The 13,936-nt window shown below is 40.4% G+C and overlaps 1 protein-coding gene across 4 annotated transcripts; it reads right to left on the bottom strand.

The window, feature by feature from the left end:
* Positions 1-1,980: 1,980 nt before the first annotated feature.
* suds3 (SDS3 homolog, SIN3A corepressor complex component) lies at positions 1,981-10,731 on the bottom strand. Of its 4 annotated transcripts, none has more exons than XM_028577157.1 (12): positions 10,502-10,731; positions 8,804-8,873; positions 8,635-8,690; positions 7,084-7,155; positions 5,474-5,493; positions 5,193-5,349; positions 4,838-4,933; positions 4,541-4,602; positions 4,420-4,441; positions 3,965-4,070; positions 2,999-3,083; positions 1,981-2,260 (listed from the first exon to the last, which is right to left on the bottom strand). In XM_028577157.1, the coding sequence occupies exons 1-12, from the start codon at positions 10,611-10,613 to the stop codon at positions 2,162-2,164; spliced, it is 957 nt and encodes a 318-aa protein (XP_028432958.1). In that variant the 5' UTR covers positions 10,614-10,731; the 3' UTR covers positions 1,981-2,161. The 4 variants fall into 4 exon arrangements, with proteins under 4 accessions (XP_028432958.1, XP_028432960.1, XP_028432959.1 ...); XM_028577159.1 differs by lacking the exon at positions 10,502-10,731 and adding an exon at positions 10,178-10,464; XM_028577158.1 differs by lacking the exon at positions 10,502-10,731 and adding an exon at positions 9,682-10,163.
* Positions 10,732-13,936: the final 3,205 nt, after the last annotated feature.

Below are 13,936 nucleotides of genomic sequence, written 5' to 3'. Positions count from 1 at the left end.
TCCTGCTGGAAGGTGAACCTCCATCCTAGCCTCAAATCACGCATAGTGTTACAGGTTTTTCTCAAGAATATCCCTGTATTTGGCACCATCCATCTTTCCCTCAACTCTGACCAGTTTCCCAGTCCCGGCTGCTGAAAAACATCCCCACAGCATGATGCTACCACCACCGTGTTTCACTGTGGGGATGGTGTTCTTTGGGAAATGTGATATGTTGGGTTTGCGCCAGACATAGCGTTTTCTTTGATGGCCAAAATGTTAAATTTTAGTCTCATCAGACCAACGCACCTTCCTCCATACATTTTGGGAGTCTCCCACATGCCTTTTCGCAAACTCAAAACTATTCATTTTCTTTTTTGCTCAAAGTAATGGCTTTCTTCTGGCCACTCTGCCATGAAGACCAACTCTATGGAGAGCATAGCTTATTGTCGTCCTATGTACAAATACTCCAGTCTCTGCTGTGGAACTCTGCAGCTCCTCCAGGGTTACCTTAGGTCTCTGTGCTGCCCTCCTTGCCCGATCCGTGAGTTTTGGTGGGCGGCTGTCTCTTGGCAGGTTTGCTGTTGTGCCATGTTCTTTCCATCTGGTTATGATAGATTTGATGGTGCTCCTGGGGATCATCAAAGATTTGGATATTTTTTCATAACCTAACCCTGACTTGTACTTCTCAACAACATTGTCCCTTACTTGTTTGGAGAGTTTCTTGGTCTTCATGGCAGTGTTTGGTTAGTGGTGCCTCTTGCTTAGGTGTTGCAGCCTCTGGGGCCTTTCAAAAAGGTGTGTATATGTAACAACAGATCATGTGACACTTAGATTGCATAATATATATGAAACCAGATGTTTTACCTATCCCCATTTAGTTATTTTGTGTTTTTAAAGTATTTATAAAATATCTGGTTATGTCAGAAGTAATTATTCCACTCATTTTTGAAACAATGCAATGCAATCTCAGTCTTGCCGCTCCTGTTTCCAGGCAGCTGTTTCCAGCGAGAAAGCTCTAGAAACCCCACTGTACCAAACAGCAGACAAAGTTGGCGACTATCTGGTGAACATTAAGATAACTAGTATAATGCCTGCAAACTTGTTGTGTATTTCAGAAACTTTAAAGCATTTAACTTTTTCATCAAATCAATAAAATGCAGAAAACATTTTTAATAAAATGGAATACAGTACACATCAACAGTAAACTTAGTGCTCCACATGCAAATGCAATTGAAATACATGGAGAGGACCACATAAAATGGCAAAGAAATAACAAAACCTCAAAATATATTTTTTTTTTTTTCAAATAAGAAATTTAGAGTTTAATAGATAGGACTTTTGAACATGTTATTAGGACAAACCTTTAGCACAGCAAGCAGCCATTACTTGATGACAGTGACAGAAGGCATGTTCTTTTGAAAATGGCATGACTCCAGGTATAAGGAAACAGTCGAAACCTAAAGCAATTCCTCATCTGTTTTTCAGTGCTTGCTTTGTTACATGTCGCCAGTGAGACAGTTACAAAGGCTTGAAGACAGTTTCTGTGGGGCGACATGATGCTGCTGAAGAAAAATAACTTAATGATAAATGTAAAATAAGACTGCATGGTGTAGAAAGGATTTGTGTTTACAGCACGAGACACAAATCAAAGCAGGCTCCTTTATGATCACAAACTACCTTCACACACACACACACACACACACACACACACACACACACACACACACACACACACACACACACACACACACACACACACACACACACACACACACACACACACACACACACACACACACACACACACACACACACACACACACAGTGACAAATAATGCTGGAAAACAGTCAGTTGTGTATATATGACCCCTTTTACTGTACCAGATCAAATCTGATGAGTTATTTTTGGCCACGAAAGACTGCGTGCGTGCGTGCGTGCGTGCGTGCGTGGCGTGCGTGCGTGCGTGCGTGCGTGCGTGCGTGTGCGTGTGTGTGTGTGTGTGTGTGTGTGTGTGTGTGTGTGTGTGTGTATGTATGCTTCTATAACTGGGGGGGTAGTGTATGTGATGAAGAATAACTCAATTGAGATGCACCAAATAGAGAAATCGAGGATGAAGGAGCCGGTGAATGGACAGATGAACAGATGGGGGTTGGGTGGGGAGGGGATGGGAGGGGTAATGTTTCACGCAGCCGACCGTCGACGGATGACAAACGCTCCCCTCTGCAGCTGTCCCAGGTAGATCCTCATCTTTGTACTGTCGCTCGTCTTCCTCACCCAAATCTGGAGAACAAAGACGAGACAATTCCTCAATGCAGTCGTTACGATATAAATGTATTCCGAAAGTAGGTGTTAATATCTAGAAATCCAAGGTACTCCAGAAATAAATTCACATTACATTTCTCATCAGAACGCTCCCAGGAAAGATGAGCTTTCCTTTCCCAGGGACCATTCCTTCTTAGTGATAGTCTTGTGTCGATTAGAGCGGGAAATTAGCACTTGTTACTAATAAAATATGTAAAATACATCTGTGGCTGGTATTTCTTCCCCTTCTACCACTCAGGTGTCTGGCCCTCCACTGCACAATCAACATTGCAAAGTGATATGACAGGTGTTGTTGGGTAATTTTATTATTGTCAACAAATCTAGTCGAAAACGGGAGTAAATGGTGAATTTTTTGGAGACTATTTTCAGCTGTGGATAAATGTACATTTGGTGCGCTGCTGAGTATTTACAGCAGCAGGACAGTGTAATGTGGGATTGAGTCCAAATAAACTACAGTGTTCATGGTAATGAGGGAACATGTCATCTAGTTCCAACAGTGTGGCTCATTCATGTGTTTTAGTGGTTTTAGACAACAATGGAACTAAAATATATCAATCTTAGCTACACAGACAATAGTTAGTAGGAATCATGGGATTGGTTGACAAGAAGGAAAATATAAAATATTACCAGCCTCATATTTTAAGCAGTAAACCCAAGTCAATGGGCTATAGGAGCTGGATGAGAACTAACGTTTACCTCATTGGTCCCAACTGAGCTGATGACACAGCTAATCTTTGTGTTGTCCTTTGACTCCAGATAGATGGCCTGGCTCTTGTGGTACCTGGTGGCATACAAGCACACAAACAGCATTCATTTGTCATTTAAGGTGAGGAATAAGGATAGGCATAAGTGAAGACAGGAGAGGGGTTCATTACACATAATTTTACCCAGCTGAATAAACCACATTTCTCCTGAGAAGGCACAAAATAGATAATTGGACTAGAAAGTCAAAACAAAAAAATGTTTTTTAATGGCTCCAAACTGTCAGAGGACAGAACAATCCCAGAGGAAGAGTCTGACAACCGAAATGTTTGATCATTAAGGGCCCACTGAAGAATAATGACGCATGTGTCTCCCTGCGGCTCTTTGTGAAGGCTTTCCGGTGGTGGTATCTTCTTTAGTGATGAATAAATGAGACTTTGCCTTTAAAGAAAGAGCACATACCTAACAGCTCGCTCCGCTCAACTTCCCCTATATCAGCAACTAATAAGAATTCTATTATTGTTACCCTTCTTCACATGGCCTTACATTCAGACACGTCTGATGCGGAGCTCTCCTCTCAAACAGAAGGGCACCAGAGCTGTGTCTGGTCAAGGATTTTCATTTTCTTTATCTCTGCATCACAGCAGAATGCAGCACTGATTCTAATGCAGCCACCTTCTCTGAATATGTATTTTTATGTTGGCTTCAAGCACCAATGCTTATTCAGTGGCTCCTAAGAAATATGTCTTTTCTGTAGCCCAGATAAGAAGAGGCAGCCATCAAAGTGGTTCTAACATGTCTTTAGAAGACCAAACCAATCCCCAAAGACATCAAACCCATGGCAATGTGGCCATCTAGTGGTGACACAAGCTGTAAACAAGCTATGTGAGAAATGGCCCAATGCTAGGGGAAGCACTGGGATGCCTGTTTTGAGGATGTACTGTAAATGTTTAAATTCACCATCTTTTGTCGTAGTAAAGCTTCCCCTCCTCGATGCGGGCCTCATACCGCTGGGAGGGGTTCTCCATGGGAGCGGAGGGGACGTGCTCTGGAGACGAGGGAGACACTGAAGAGGGAGAAACACCGGATAAGTATCACCACACAAAACGCATGTACAAATCACTTCACGTTATAAGGAATAGATTTGGGATGTATTGGGAAATATGCTTATCCGCATTCTTGCTAGGACAAGAGGGGGGGGATGAGATGATCGGCACCACTCTCCTCTATGTGCGTTAATATTAAATTCCAATTAGCAGCCTGTTAGCTTAGCTTAGCAGAAAGACTGGAAATGGGTAACAAAATGCTGCTAATGTACCAGCTCACTAATTAACATGGTATGGTTTGTTTAATCCGTACAAAAAAAAAAAAAAAAAAAAACGTGTAAAGTGTTAAAAAAGTGAGCATTGACATACCCGGCCGTTTTGGTGACTTGAGCTGTAAAAGAGAAGGTGTGAGAATTTTATAAGACATAATTATGAAAAACCAAGATTCAGCAGGGACATGCATAAAATCAAGACATTCAGAAACACGTACCTTATTAAGTGTTCTTAGGTCTTCCATTATCTGTTCATCTGTTAACAAATAATTTAGCTGAGGTGTGACGAGTTAAGGAAGGCATTTTAAACACAACACAGCTGAGAAACGTAGCCGGTTCCACAGAGGAAGCTGATCCTGACCTCCCATTGAAACAAGAAGCTCCCCTGGGAATCAAAAAGTATCTTGAGAAAGTGCAAATACTACCAGTACAAATAATACTTCACCCCTGACAGATTGATCTAGTGATCAGTTAATTGTAGCTAATCAGAGACTGCAAGTTTATGCAAAGGATATCTGGTGCAGGTTTTCTCCGTTTATCTGGTATTGGGACTGGATCATTGGGCCGTCTCCTCAGCTTCCGAGTCATGATAGGTTTTACCTCCATTGAATCTATGGATGAAAGAAATAATGACAAACTTAAGATCCAAATAGTTTCTCAAAAAGCAAAACAAAAACATACCTTACAGGCAATTCAAAAGGACAGCAACATCTGAATTGTCTGATTATCTGAAAATCCTACTTTAAATTGGACAACTTAATATTTAAGTGTAGAGAGAAAAACGCTCTTCCACCCACATGCCTTTTACTCCATTTCTCTCTCTTCTCCTAAGCAAGTCCCTTATTAATAATCCTTTTCTGTTGCCCTTACCGCCTGTCAGCTCCATTGTTAATTTTTCATTCTCGATCATCTTCTTCTTTTCCTCCAACTCTGCAATTAGGTTTTCCTTCAGTTCAACCTTTTTATCGTCAAACTCCTTCACCGCTGCCTTCTTCTCCTTGATGTAGTTCCTCTCCACCTGCTCTGTCTGCGGAAGGTTGAGAGAAAGAAATGATGGAAAAAGAAGGGATGTTTTCCATGTAATACCAGAAAAGTAAAGGTCACTTCTGTATAAACTGCTTCAGTCAGTCAGCAAGGAGATTTAGGCTCACCTCAAGCTGGAGAAACAGATCTGTAAAGACAAAAAGAAAAACATCCGTTTAATGTAATTATACTGGCACATTATCACACTATCTGACTTTGGACAACTAAAGTCAACTTTTTCAAGTAGAGCTAAACAGATACATCGGTTGGCCGATATTAGGCAAAATTGGCCTATCACAGGCATATTGGTATCTATCGTATCAGCATTTACGTTTATTTTTATTTATTTAAATGGTCAGCAATTGACTAATAAAAGAAATTATGTTTATTTAGCTATTTATTTACTTTTAATGTATTCTTTATTTTCTCCGTGTTCATTTCTAGAATTGGTTGACAATGTAATAAAAAAATTTAATAAAGTTATTTGTTTAGGAAAGCAGCCTTCTGAATACCTTTGCATCGTCACAGCAGTGCAAAATCCACATAGAAAAGGTCAATTTTTCAACTCAAAAATTCACTATATCGGCCGCCATATTGGTAATCGGGGAATCACTCCCCGATAAAATCAGTCTTAAAAAGCCCATATCTGTTACGCTCGACTCTCAAGACTAGAAAAGAGAAAGTATAAGCAGAGAGTGCAGTGCAGGGTCACAAAGAAATAGGAGTGAACTGTAAAAACACCCTAAAATTTTTAACAAATATCTATGAACCTACATGCATGTGTTGCAATGCATTCTGGGCAAAACAAAGAAATATTGATCAGCAAAAAACTGAGAACACAAAATCCTGGGAAATAGCTGATCGGATATAAGCCACGGAGTCTACAAAAATAAAGTAACCAATATAACAAATGGTGGAAGATGGACGGGTTGGGAGCAGAGAGAGGAAGACAGCTCTGCCCTTTTTAAAACAAATTTAATCTGCTCTTGTAAATTTACAAAATTATGTCTGGGTAGACATAGTCCTTTTCCGTTCATCTTGTATGTTGTGATCAGTCACACTACCTGTTTTATTTACCCTTTCTGCACATTAAAAAAATCTATGACTTCTATCGACCAGTCATGACATCGGTGCTCACACTGAATGTAATCACGGATCCCCCCCCACCCACCCCCCACCCCACCCACCCCCACCCCTCCCTATCAGTTTGTCAATTGACAATTCCAATACATGTTTATTTAAACAAGATAGCTTCATCTTCAAAATGTTGACAAAGAAAAAAAGAGAAAGGCAGCGATACTTTGTGCAATTCTAATTTGAACAGAAAGCAGGAAAAAAAAGACTAGAAGTCAAAACTATAGTCAACCGCAGCATGTACAATACTACTGCAATAATATTAAAAAAAAGTTCATTTATAACATCTTTTGGCCCCAGCCGCGTGGGAAATCGGACCTCTTTGTATAGAATGATCCCATGGCCAACCCTTCTCTTGGGATATTCACAAGCTCTTGCAAAAGTTTCCTTTTTCTATTTCTCACATCCAAGCAGTTGTTTTGCAGCACTGTTCATTGCCAATGTTCTCCTCTGGCCAAACAAAGCATATTAAAGGAGAAAGTACTCCAAAATTTAGAGGAATATACATATAATAATATAAAGAATAATCTGCTCCAAACATAGTTGGTGTGAATGCATCAGGAGCAAAGCAGTGTGTTCGGTCTCTACATAGTGCACAACTTGCCTGCATTTCGGAGTCTCTCTTTGTACTGCTGGTCCAGCTTCTTCATCCTTTTCTGATACTCCTGCAGTGTACCTGCAAAGAGAACGCGTCGGAGAAGTTTACTAAACGTGAACATCTATGGAATCAGAGCTTTTGCTTTAAACGTTTTACGTTAACAGTTAAATTGCATATATATTATGTCTTTTACCCATTCTTTATGGCAATATTTGTATTCATGTTCTTGACGGTTGCAGTACTTCGCTCTATTGTTTATTCCATTTTCAAGTTTATTGTGTGCACCAAACACACCAAGGCAAATTCCAAGCAAGTGAAAACTTACTTTGGCAATAAATCTCATTCTGACCGTGTCCCAACCGGCAGCGGCAGACCCACCAAGAGCCTGGTTCTGTCTGAGGTTTTTAGGAAGTTTTTCCGCACCACTGTCACACTAAATGCTTGCTCTTGAGCCGTTTCATTAAAATACATCACCAATATTTCTGGACAACTCACCTGCAAACGTTGGCATCCTATACCTGTTACTCTCATCAGCCACCAACCATCTAGACTAGATTACACCTACATTTGGATTTACAATGAGCTCACAACTTGTCACTTCACAATGTCTACACTGTTCAGAAATAGTTTGAATCAGTTAACACCAGACAGACTTTTGAAGACGATTAAAAATGAGCTGCTCACGACAGAGGACAGTTTGTCATCAGTTATCGTCCGTTTCTCTTTTTAGCCAGAGACTGTGGCCGCACTTTTAAGATGACTCAGAAACTGCCTTTGTGGCCCGATGATTTACCGTGCGTTCATGGACATGGAGTGAAAACGTCATCATTCACGTCACTTCCTGTGGGAATCAGAGGTGGGAAACTCGGGCTAGATTTTGCTAACAGAGTTTTCCAGTTGGTAACGCGTTGTTGACAAATGACCATTTGATGTAGCTAGGCGACTTTGGTTTGCTGAACATATTTCAATGACAAACTGTTTATTGTGGACAAATGCCTTTCTTATTGTGCCAAGAAACCTACACAGACATAACATGTTTCAAATTATCCATAAAGAGGCCCATGTATAAAAAAAAAAAAAAAACCTTATCCGTGTCCTTTCCCGTTCATTATCCTGCAGATAACACAAACACCTAAAGATGTGTTGTTTCTATACTCGTATAAGAAAACAGCAGTAAATATTTTGTTATTGTGGCCTCCATGTTTTCACACACCTGATGCTCTAGGCTACGGCCAACCGTTGGTGGCAGTCATACAACAAGTTGTTATGCCAAACGCCAATATAACAGAAGAACACGCATCCCGACTATGTGAACGCTGGCAGTTGGAAAAAATCAACGTAATCACGGAGGCGGTCCCTGTTATTCCCAGGTGGCATAAACGCAGCAATAATCCCTTATCAGTTAGGATCTGGTTGTGTCCTTCAAAAATGAAAATGAATCCCCATGCTCACACAAATATCACTCCACAAGATAAAGAGCAGCAGTCATTCACATTTGGAAAATTCCTCACACACTTCAGTCATTAAAAAAAAAAAAAAAAAAATCCAAGTGATTACCTTCTTGTAATTGCTGCAACTGTCTTTTCAGAGAGGCCAGTTTGTCTTGGTACATTCTGCAATGAAATAAACCAGAGTTAATATCACCGGGCAAACATTTAAAACTTTCAACTTCAAATATGCAATATTAAGGTTAAAACAGCTGATCAATGGTTGGTAAAATCCTTACTGCTCTTTGATTTCAACATAGTCATCCTCGTCGTGCTTGGCAAGATCTGTTTCACTGGCATCTTCCGTGTCTGGAAAGGGTCATGACAGGACAAGAATCGACTTAATTGTCAAAACTATTTATTAACTAAAATTCAGATTCTCTGTTAAAAAATAATTATGTACATGCGCTCATTTCGGCATACTGTACCACAAGATAATGATGTCGTGTTTTAGCTTTTCCGCAAACAGACAGCAGAGATCTATAGCTACAGATCAAAGGGAGTGCGTGGCACCGGGTAAGGTAATGGTGAACACCCTACTTGGGAATGCCCTCTAGTTTGCTGAAATAGGACACCAGGGGAAATCCAAATTTGCCATGAAATATTATAAACTAGGCTATATTTCTCGGATCGACAGCAGAAAAAGTTTAGCCAGACAAAGCTAACGCTTGTAATTTTAATCAAATTACAATATAACTAGCGACATAAATATAGCTGTTAATTTGCCGCATGGTGGGATTAATCACAAACTGTCCCCGGCTAATTTAGTCGTGTTGTCAGTCAAACAGCAACTCTCTCAAAGCAAAGCTAATACGTTTAGGCTAGTGCGATGTGGCAAACTTGGGAGGCAAGTTTCTCAACATCGGCTAACCTAGCTAAGTCATTCGGCGTTAACGTTACCTTCAAAACCCGACACAAGAGAAGGGTAAGGCCCAGTCGTATTAAGCTGACACAGCAGCTTTCATTTTCGGTTAGCATTAATGTGCTAGCTTAAATTAGCACAGTCTGCTGTTTAAACAGTAACAAGTTAGGCACAACAGAACCGTCAACATATCCGGATGAGAAAAACACAAGTCCAGCTGTTCGCTTGGAAGTCAATGTCAGGAAACTAGCTAACCTTGTAGTGTTGTCATCGCCTTGCTTTCCTCTGGTCTTTCTTTCTCTTTCACTGCTATCCGTCCTGTCTCACTGAATGGTGTGAAGAGGGCAGTGCAGTGGACACAGCACGCAGGGTTTCGCTTGCCTGCCGACCTGTCAATGCTCGGAGCTAACGTCACGTAGCTAGTTGGCTAATTATCGCTAACGCTATAAACCCCATTTGAAATAGCAGTTATTTAAACTGTGTATTAATCCTGGTGGGTTATAAAATGCCTGGATTTTTTAATTAACAGTTACATTTTATACAATAACGTAGTGCCAATTTGCCTAATAATGTGGTAAAAACTGATTGATGCCACACGCGTAACGTTAGTATTGAAACGCTAACGTTAGTTAGCTAGCATGTAAACAATTGCGAGTGTGTATTATTATCGTTGAACGTGGGCTCAGTGTTCTATCAGCACTGAAGACGTTAAGCCAATGTAACGTTAAACGGTTTAGCTAGTTTACATCACCTGCTTCTGAAAATGTTCTGTCCTGGGCAGTCACTTGATTGGCGGTAGTCGGGTAACGTTAGCTGACTTGTTATGTTACGTTAGCTAGTAAGCTAACTGCGTGTGGCTCGTATTGGGCTAGCTTTCCAGCGTTGGGAACGGGCAGGTAAAATTTGATTTAGGAAGTGCTAAGAAAAACTGTTTCCAGTCGAGCTTAATCTGTAGATCACTTTAAAAAGCTGCACTAAAAATAACTAAATTTATGCAATAATCGCGGACTTCCGTTACTTTTCCAACAAGTAGACAGAGCCCGACTGTCAGAGAGCTTTTGGTCAATTCGTTTACCTTCTTCTGAGTCTCTTCCCCTGAAACTCCGGTCATCGTCGTCTTCCACGCTATCAAGTTCTTCTTCATCGTTGTAATAATCCACCATAGGTGATAGCAAAGTCGAAGCCATTTGTTCGCTTGAAAAATGTAAACAAACACAAAATAAACAATCGATTTGTGTTTTGCAGCTTGCTTGGAACAGCGCCTACAACTGGCAGGACCTCCGAGTTCCAAGCTGTCTGACCATATGCCTGTATACAATGTATGTAATATTAATGTGTAACACATCTTTAATTAGATTTTTTCAACAATTAAAATGAAGTATATGAGATAAAAAGATACCAGTCAATAATTGGCTTATTTTCTGTATGCGCATTGAAATTTACGGTAAAACATTTAAACAAGCATATTTCCGAACGGGCTATGAGGTCTCTTTGTTTTGGCTCCCGGCTCGCTTGCTCGCTATCCATTGTTTTTCTGCACTTAGAGGATATGCAAAGAGTTAATGAGTGGTCAATATAGTGAAATCCAGTGTTTTACAATTAAACCAGCCACCACAGTTGAAGATGTATTGTCTCCTGTCTTTTCCCCATGATTAAACATGCTTATCCAGTGGTGTACCCTACCACTAAGACATAAGACATGTTTGACCAGTAGGGACCAAATAGGGTCCCAGTAGGGACCAAAAGCCAAATGTAGTTATTTCCCCAAAATGTATTTATTCATCAGAATCAGAATCAGCTTTATTGGCCAGGTTTGCGTAGACAAACAAGGAATTTGACTCAGGTTAATCTTTGCTCTCAAGTACAACACTCACTTAATAAAAAACAGAAATGACAGTAAGAAATATATTTAAAAAATACTGTTAAGTATACGGTATAACACTGCACCAGAATTTACAAATTTACAAAAAATATACAGTAGCAATTGAAGAGAGGGAAGAAATGGTGCAATATCAGTATGGTCCAAGATTTAAGTATAAATATAAATATAGTGCAAGGCAGTTTGGTGCAATGGTCATATATGTTAATAACAATATTGTAATTATAAGATTGAAATATACATGAGGTAGATGAGTAGAACAGTGTTTATTTACTTTGTTCAGTGTAAGGGTGGGGGCTATTTCTGAGTGTTCAACAGAGTGACTGCTTGGGGAAATAAACTGTCTTTGTGTCGGCTGGTTTTGGCAAACAGTGCCCTTTATAGCCTACCAGAGGGAAGGAGGTTGAACAGTTTGTGACCAGGATGTGAGGGGTCTACTTTTTCTGACCCTGGACCGATACAGGTCCAGGATGGAGGGAAGGTCAGCTCCACTGATTCTCTCTGCAGCCCTAATTGTCCGTTGCAGTCTGGCCCTGTCCCGTTTTGTAGCTGACCCAAACCAGACAGTGATGGAGGTGCAGATGACAGACTGAATGATGGCTTAATGTGTGCCTGCTTTCTGGTCTTCGTCAGCACACAAGCGGCTGAGTTCTGTAACAGTTGGAGAGGGGAGATACTCTTTTTGGGAAGACCAGAAAGCAGGGCATTACAGTAGTCAATGTGACTGGTGATAAAAGCATGTATCGGCGTCTCCGTGTTGGCCCGAGAGAGAATACGGCGGACTCTGGCTATATTTTTGAGGTGATAAAAACCTATTTTAGTTGTGTATTTAATATGTGGGATAAACCCAAGCTCAGAGTCAAAAATTATGCCCAGGTTTTTCACTTGTGATGATGAATTTAAGGATTTAAGGAAAATTCCTGCAGTTTGGCTTGGGGTTTCTCTCTCTGAGCCTCAGGACCGATGATTAAAACTTCAGTTTTGTCCTGGTTAAGCTGTAAAAAGTTTTCTGCCATCCAGGATTTTATATCTGAAATACAGTTAAAAGAGCATCCATTGGTCTTGTGTCATCAGGAGACATGGAGATGTACAGCTGTGTATCATCAGCATAACTGTGAAAGTTGATTCCATGCCTCCTGATGACACTGGCAAGAGGGAGCATATACAGATTAAAAAGAACAGGGCCTAAAACTGACCTTTGGGGCACACCACATGTCACTGGTGGGGGTTCTGACTGCACCATTGGACCAGCTATTCCACCTCCTCTCTGTAAGCAGACTCATCACCATCCTGGATCAAACCAATGACAGTGGTGTAACCTGCAAACTTTGAGAGTTTTATAGATGGGTTCTTTGAGGTGCAGTTATTGGTGTTGTTACATGCCTGAGAAAGCTCTGGTCTGCATGTGTTTCTCTCTTGTTGTTCTTCCTCAAAGGGGTTGTAACAGGTGTAGAGAGAGAAGAGCAGCGGTGAGATGACACACCCCTGTGGTGCGCCAGTGCTGATGGACCAGGTTTTGGATGAGATGCGCCCCAGTCTGACATGCTGCTGCCTGTCAATCAGGAAGCTGATGATCCATTAACAGGTGGTGGCAGGCACTGAGAACTGGGTGAGCTTCTGATGTAGGAGTTCAGGGATGATGGTGTTGAACGCCGAGCTGAAGTCCACAAAATAATACTGATCAACTATTATTATGTGATCTCCTGTCACTACACTGCCAGGATTGGAACATAATACTAAACCTATCTATTTAGTTTGATTAAAATATATGATCATTTATTTAGGCAATTTATTATTTTAATTAAGGTCCAAAAACAGTCAGTTGGGTAAAAAGAATTAGCCCTACTATCTACGACATCATCGACATACTGAACATGAAGACACGGTGGCCTAATGGATAAGGCACTGCCACTTAAGTGAGGGATTGTGGGTTCAACCAATGGTTAGAAACTTTGCCACAAGATGAGCTACAGGAATAAGATAAAACCAATAGTAATTATTGGAATAACTGTCATTTGCAACCCTAACTCTGACCACTGTTGTCAATTCCAGCCATGTTTGTTAATCAATATGTAGTGTTTCAGAATCTGGCCTGTCAGAAGACATGCAGCTCTGTTGTTACTGTAATGCTGAGCAGACATCTAAGAAACTGAGGGAGCATCATGAGCAGACACAGACTGAAAGGCAGTGTGCAGGCACACCAAAACTGAAGATGAAAAATTCCAACTTGAACATCTGCGGTGCCAAGAGAGGTTGATTGAGAAAAAAAAAGTAAAAGTAAAATATGTGAATGCTGTAAATTTAGTGGTAGCATACTTACATTTCAACATGTATTCACTAGGGATTTTTGGCATTTCACTTGCTTTTAAGATTCACATTATTTCTAGCCTATTATTTGCCTGACATAATGCCATAAAGTAAATACACAATAAAGGTGATTACCCAACCTTATAACACTCCTCAAGTGTTTTATTATGTACAAAGGACTCACTTTCGCCCATTATTTCAGGTAAAACCTTATAGCTTTTTAAAAAATATATATATTTTTTGTATAAAAATGGTCTTAATAATAACCTGATACTAATATAAATACAGTACATTGCTTTATGTTTTACAGTTGAACTTCTCAAA

The sequence above is a fragment of the Perca flavescens genome, chromosome 5 (genome assembly GCF_004354835.1).
Source record: "Perca flavescens isolate YP-PL-M2 chromosome 5, PFLA_1.0, whole genome shotgun sequence".
Taxonomy (NCBI): Eukaryota; Metazoa; Chordata; class Actinopteri; order Perciformes; family Percidae; genus Perca; species Perca flavescens.
The sequence above is the reverse complement of the archived record's forward strand: the minus strand, read 5'-3'. Positions and strand labels throughout refer to the sequence as shown.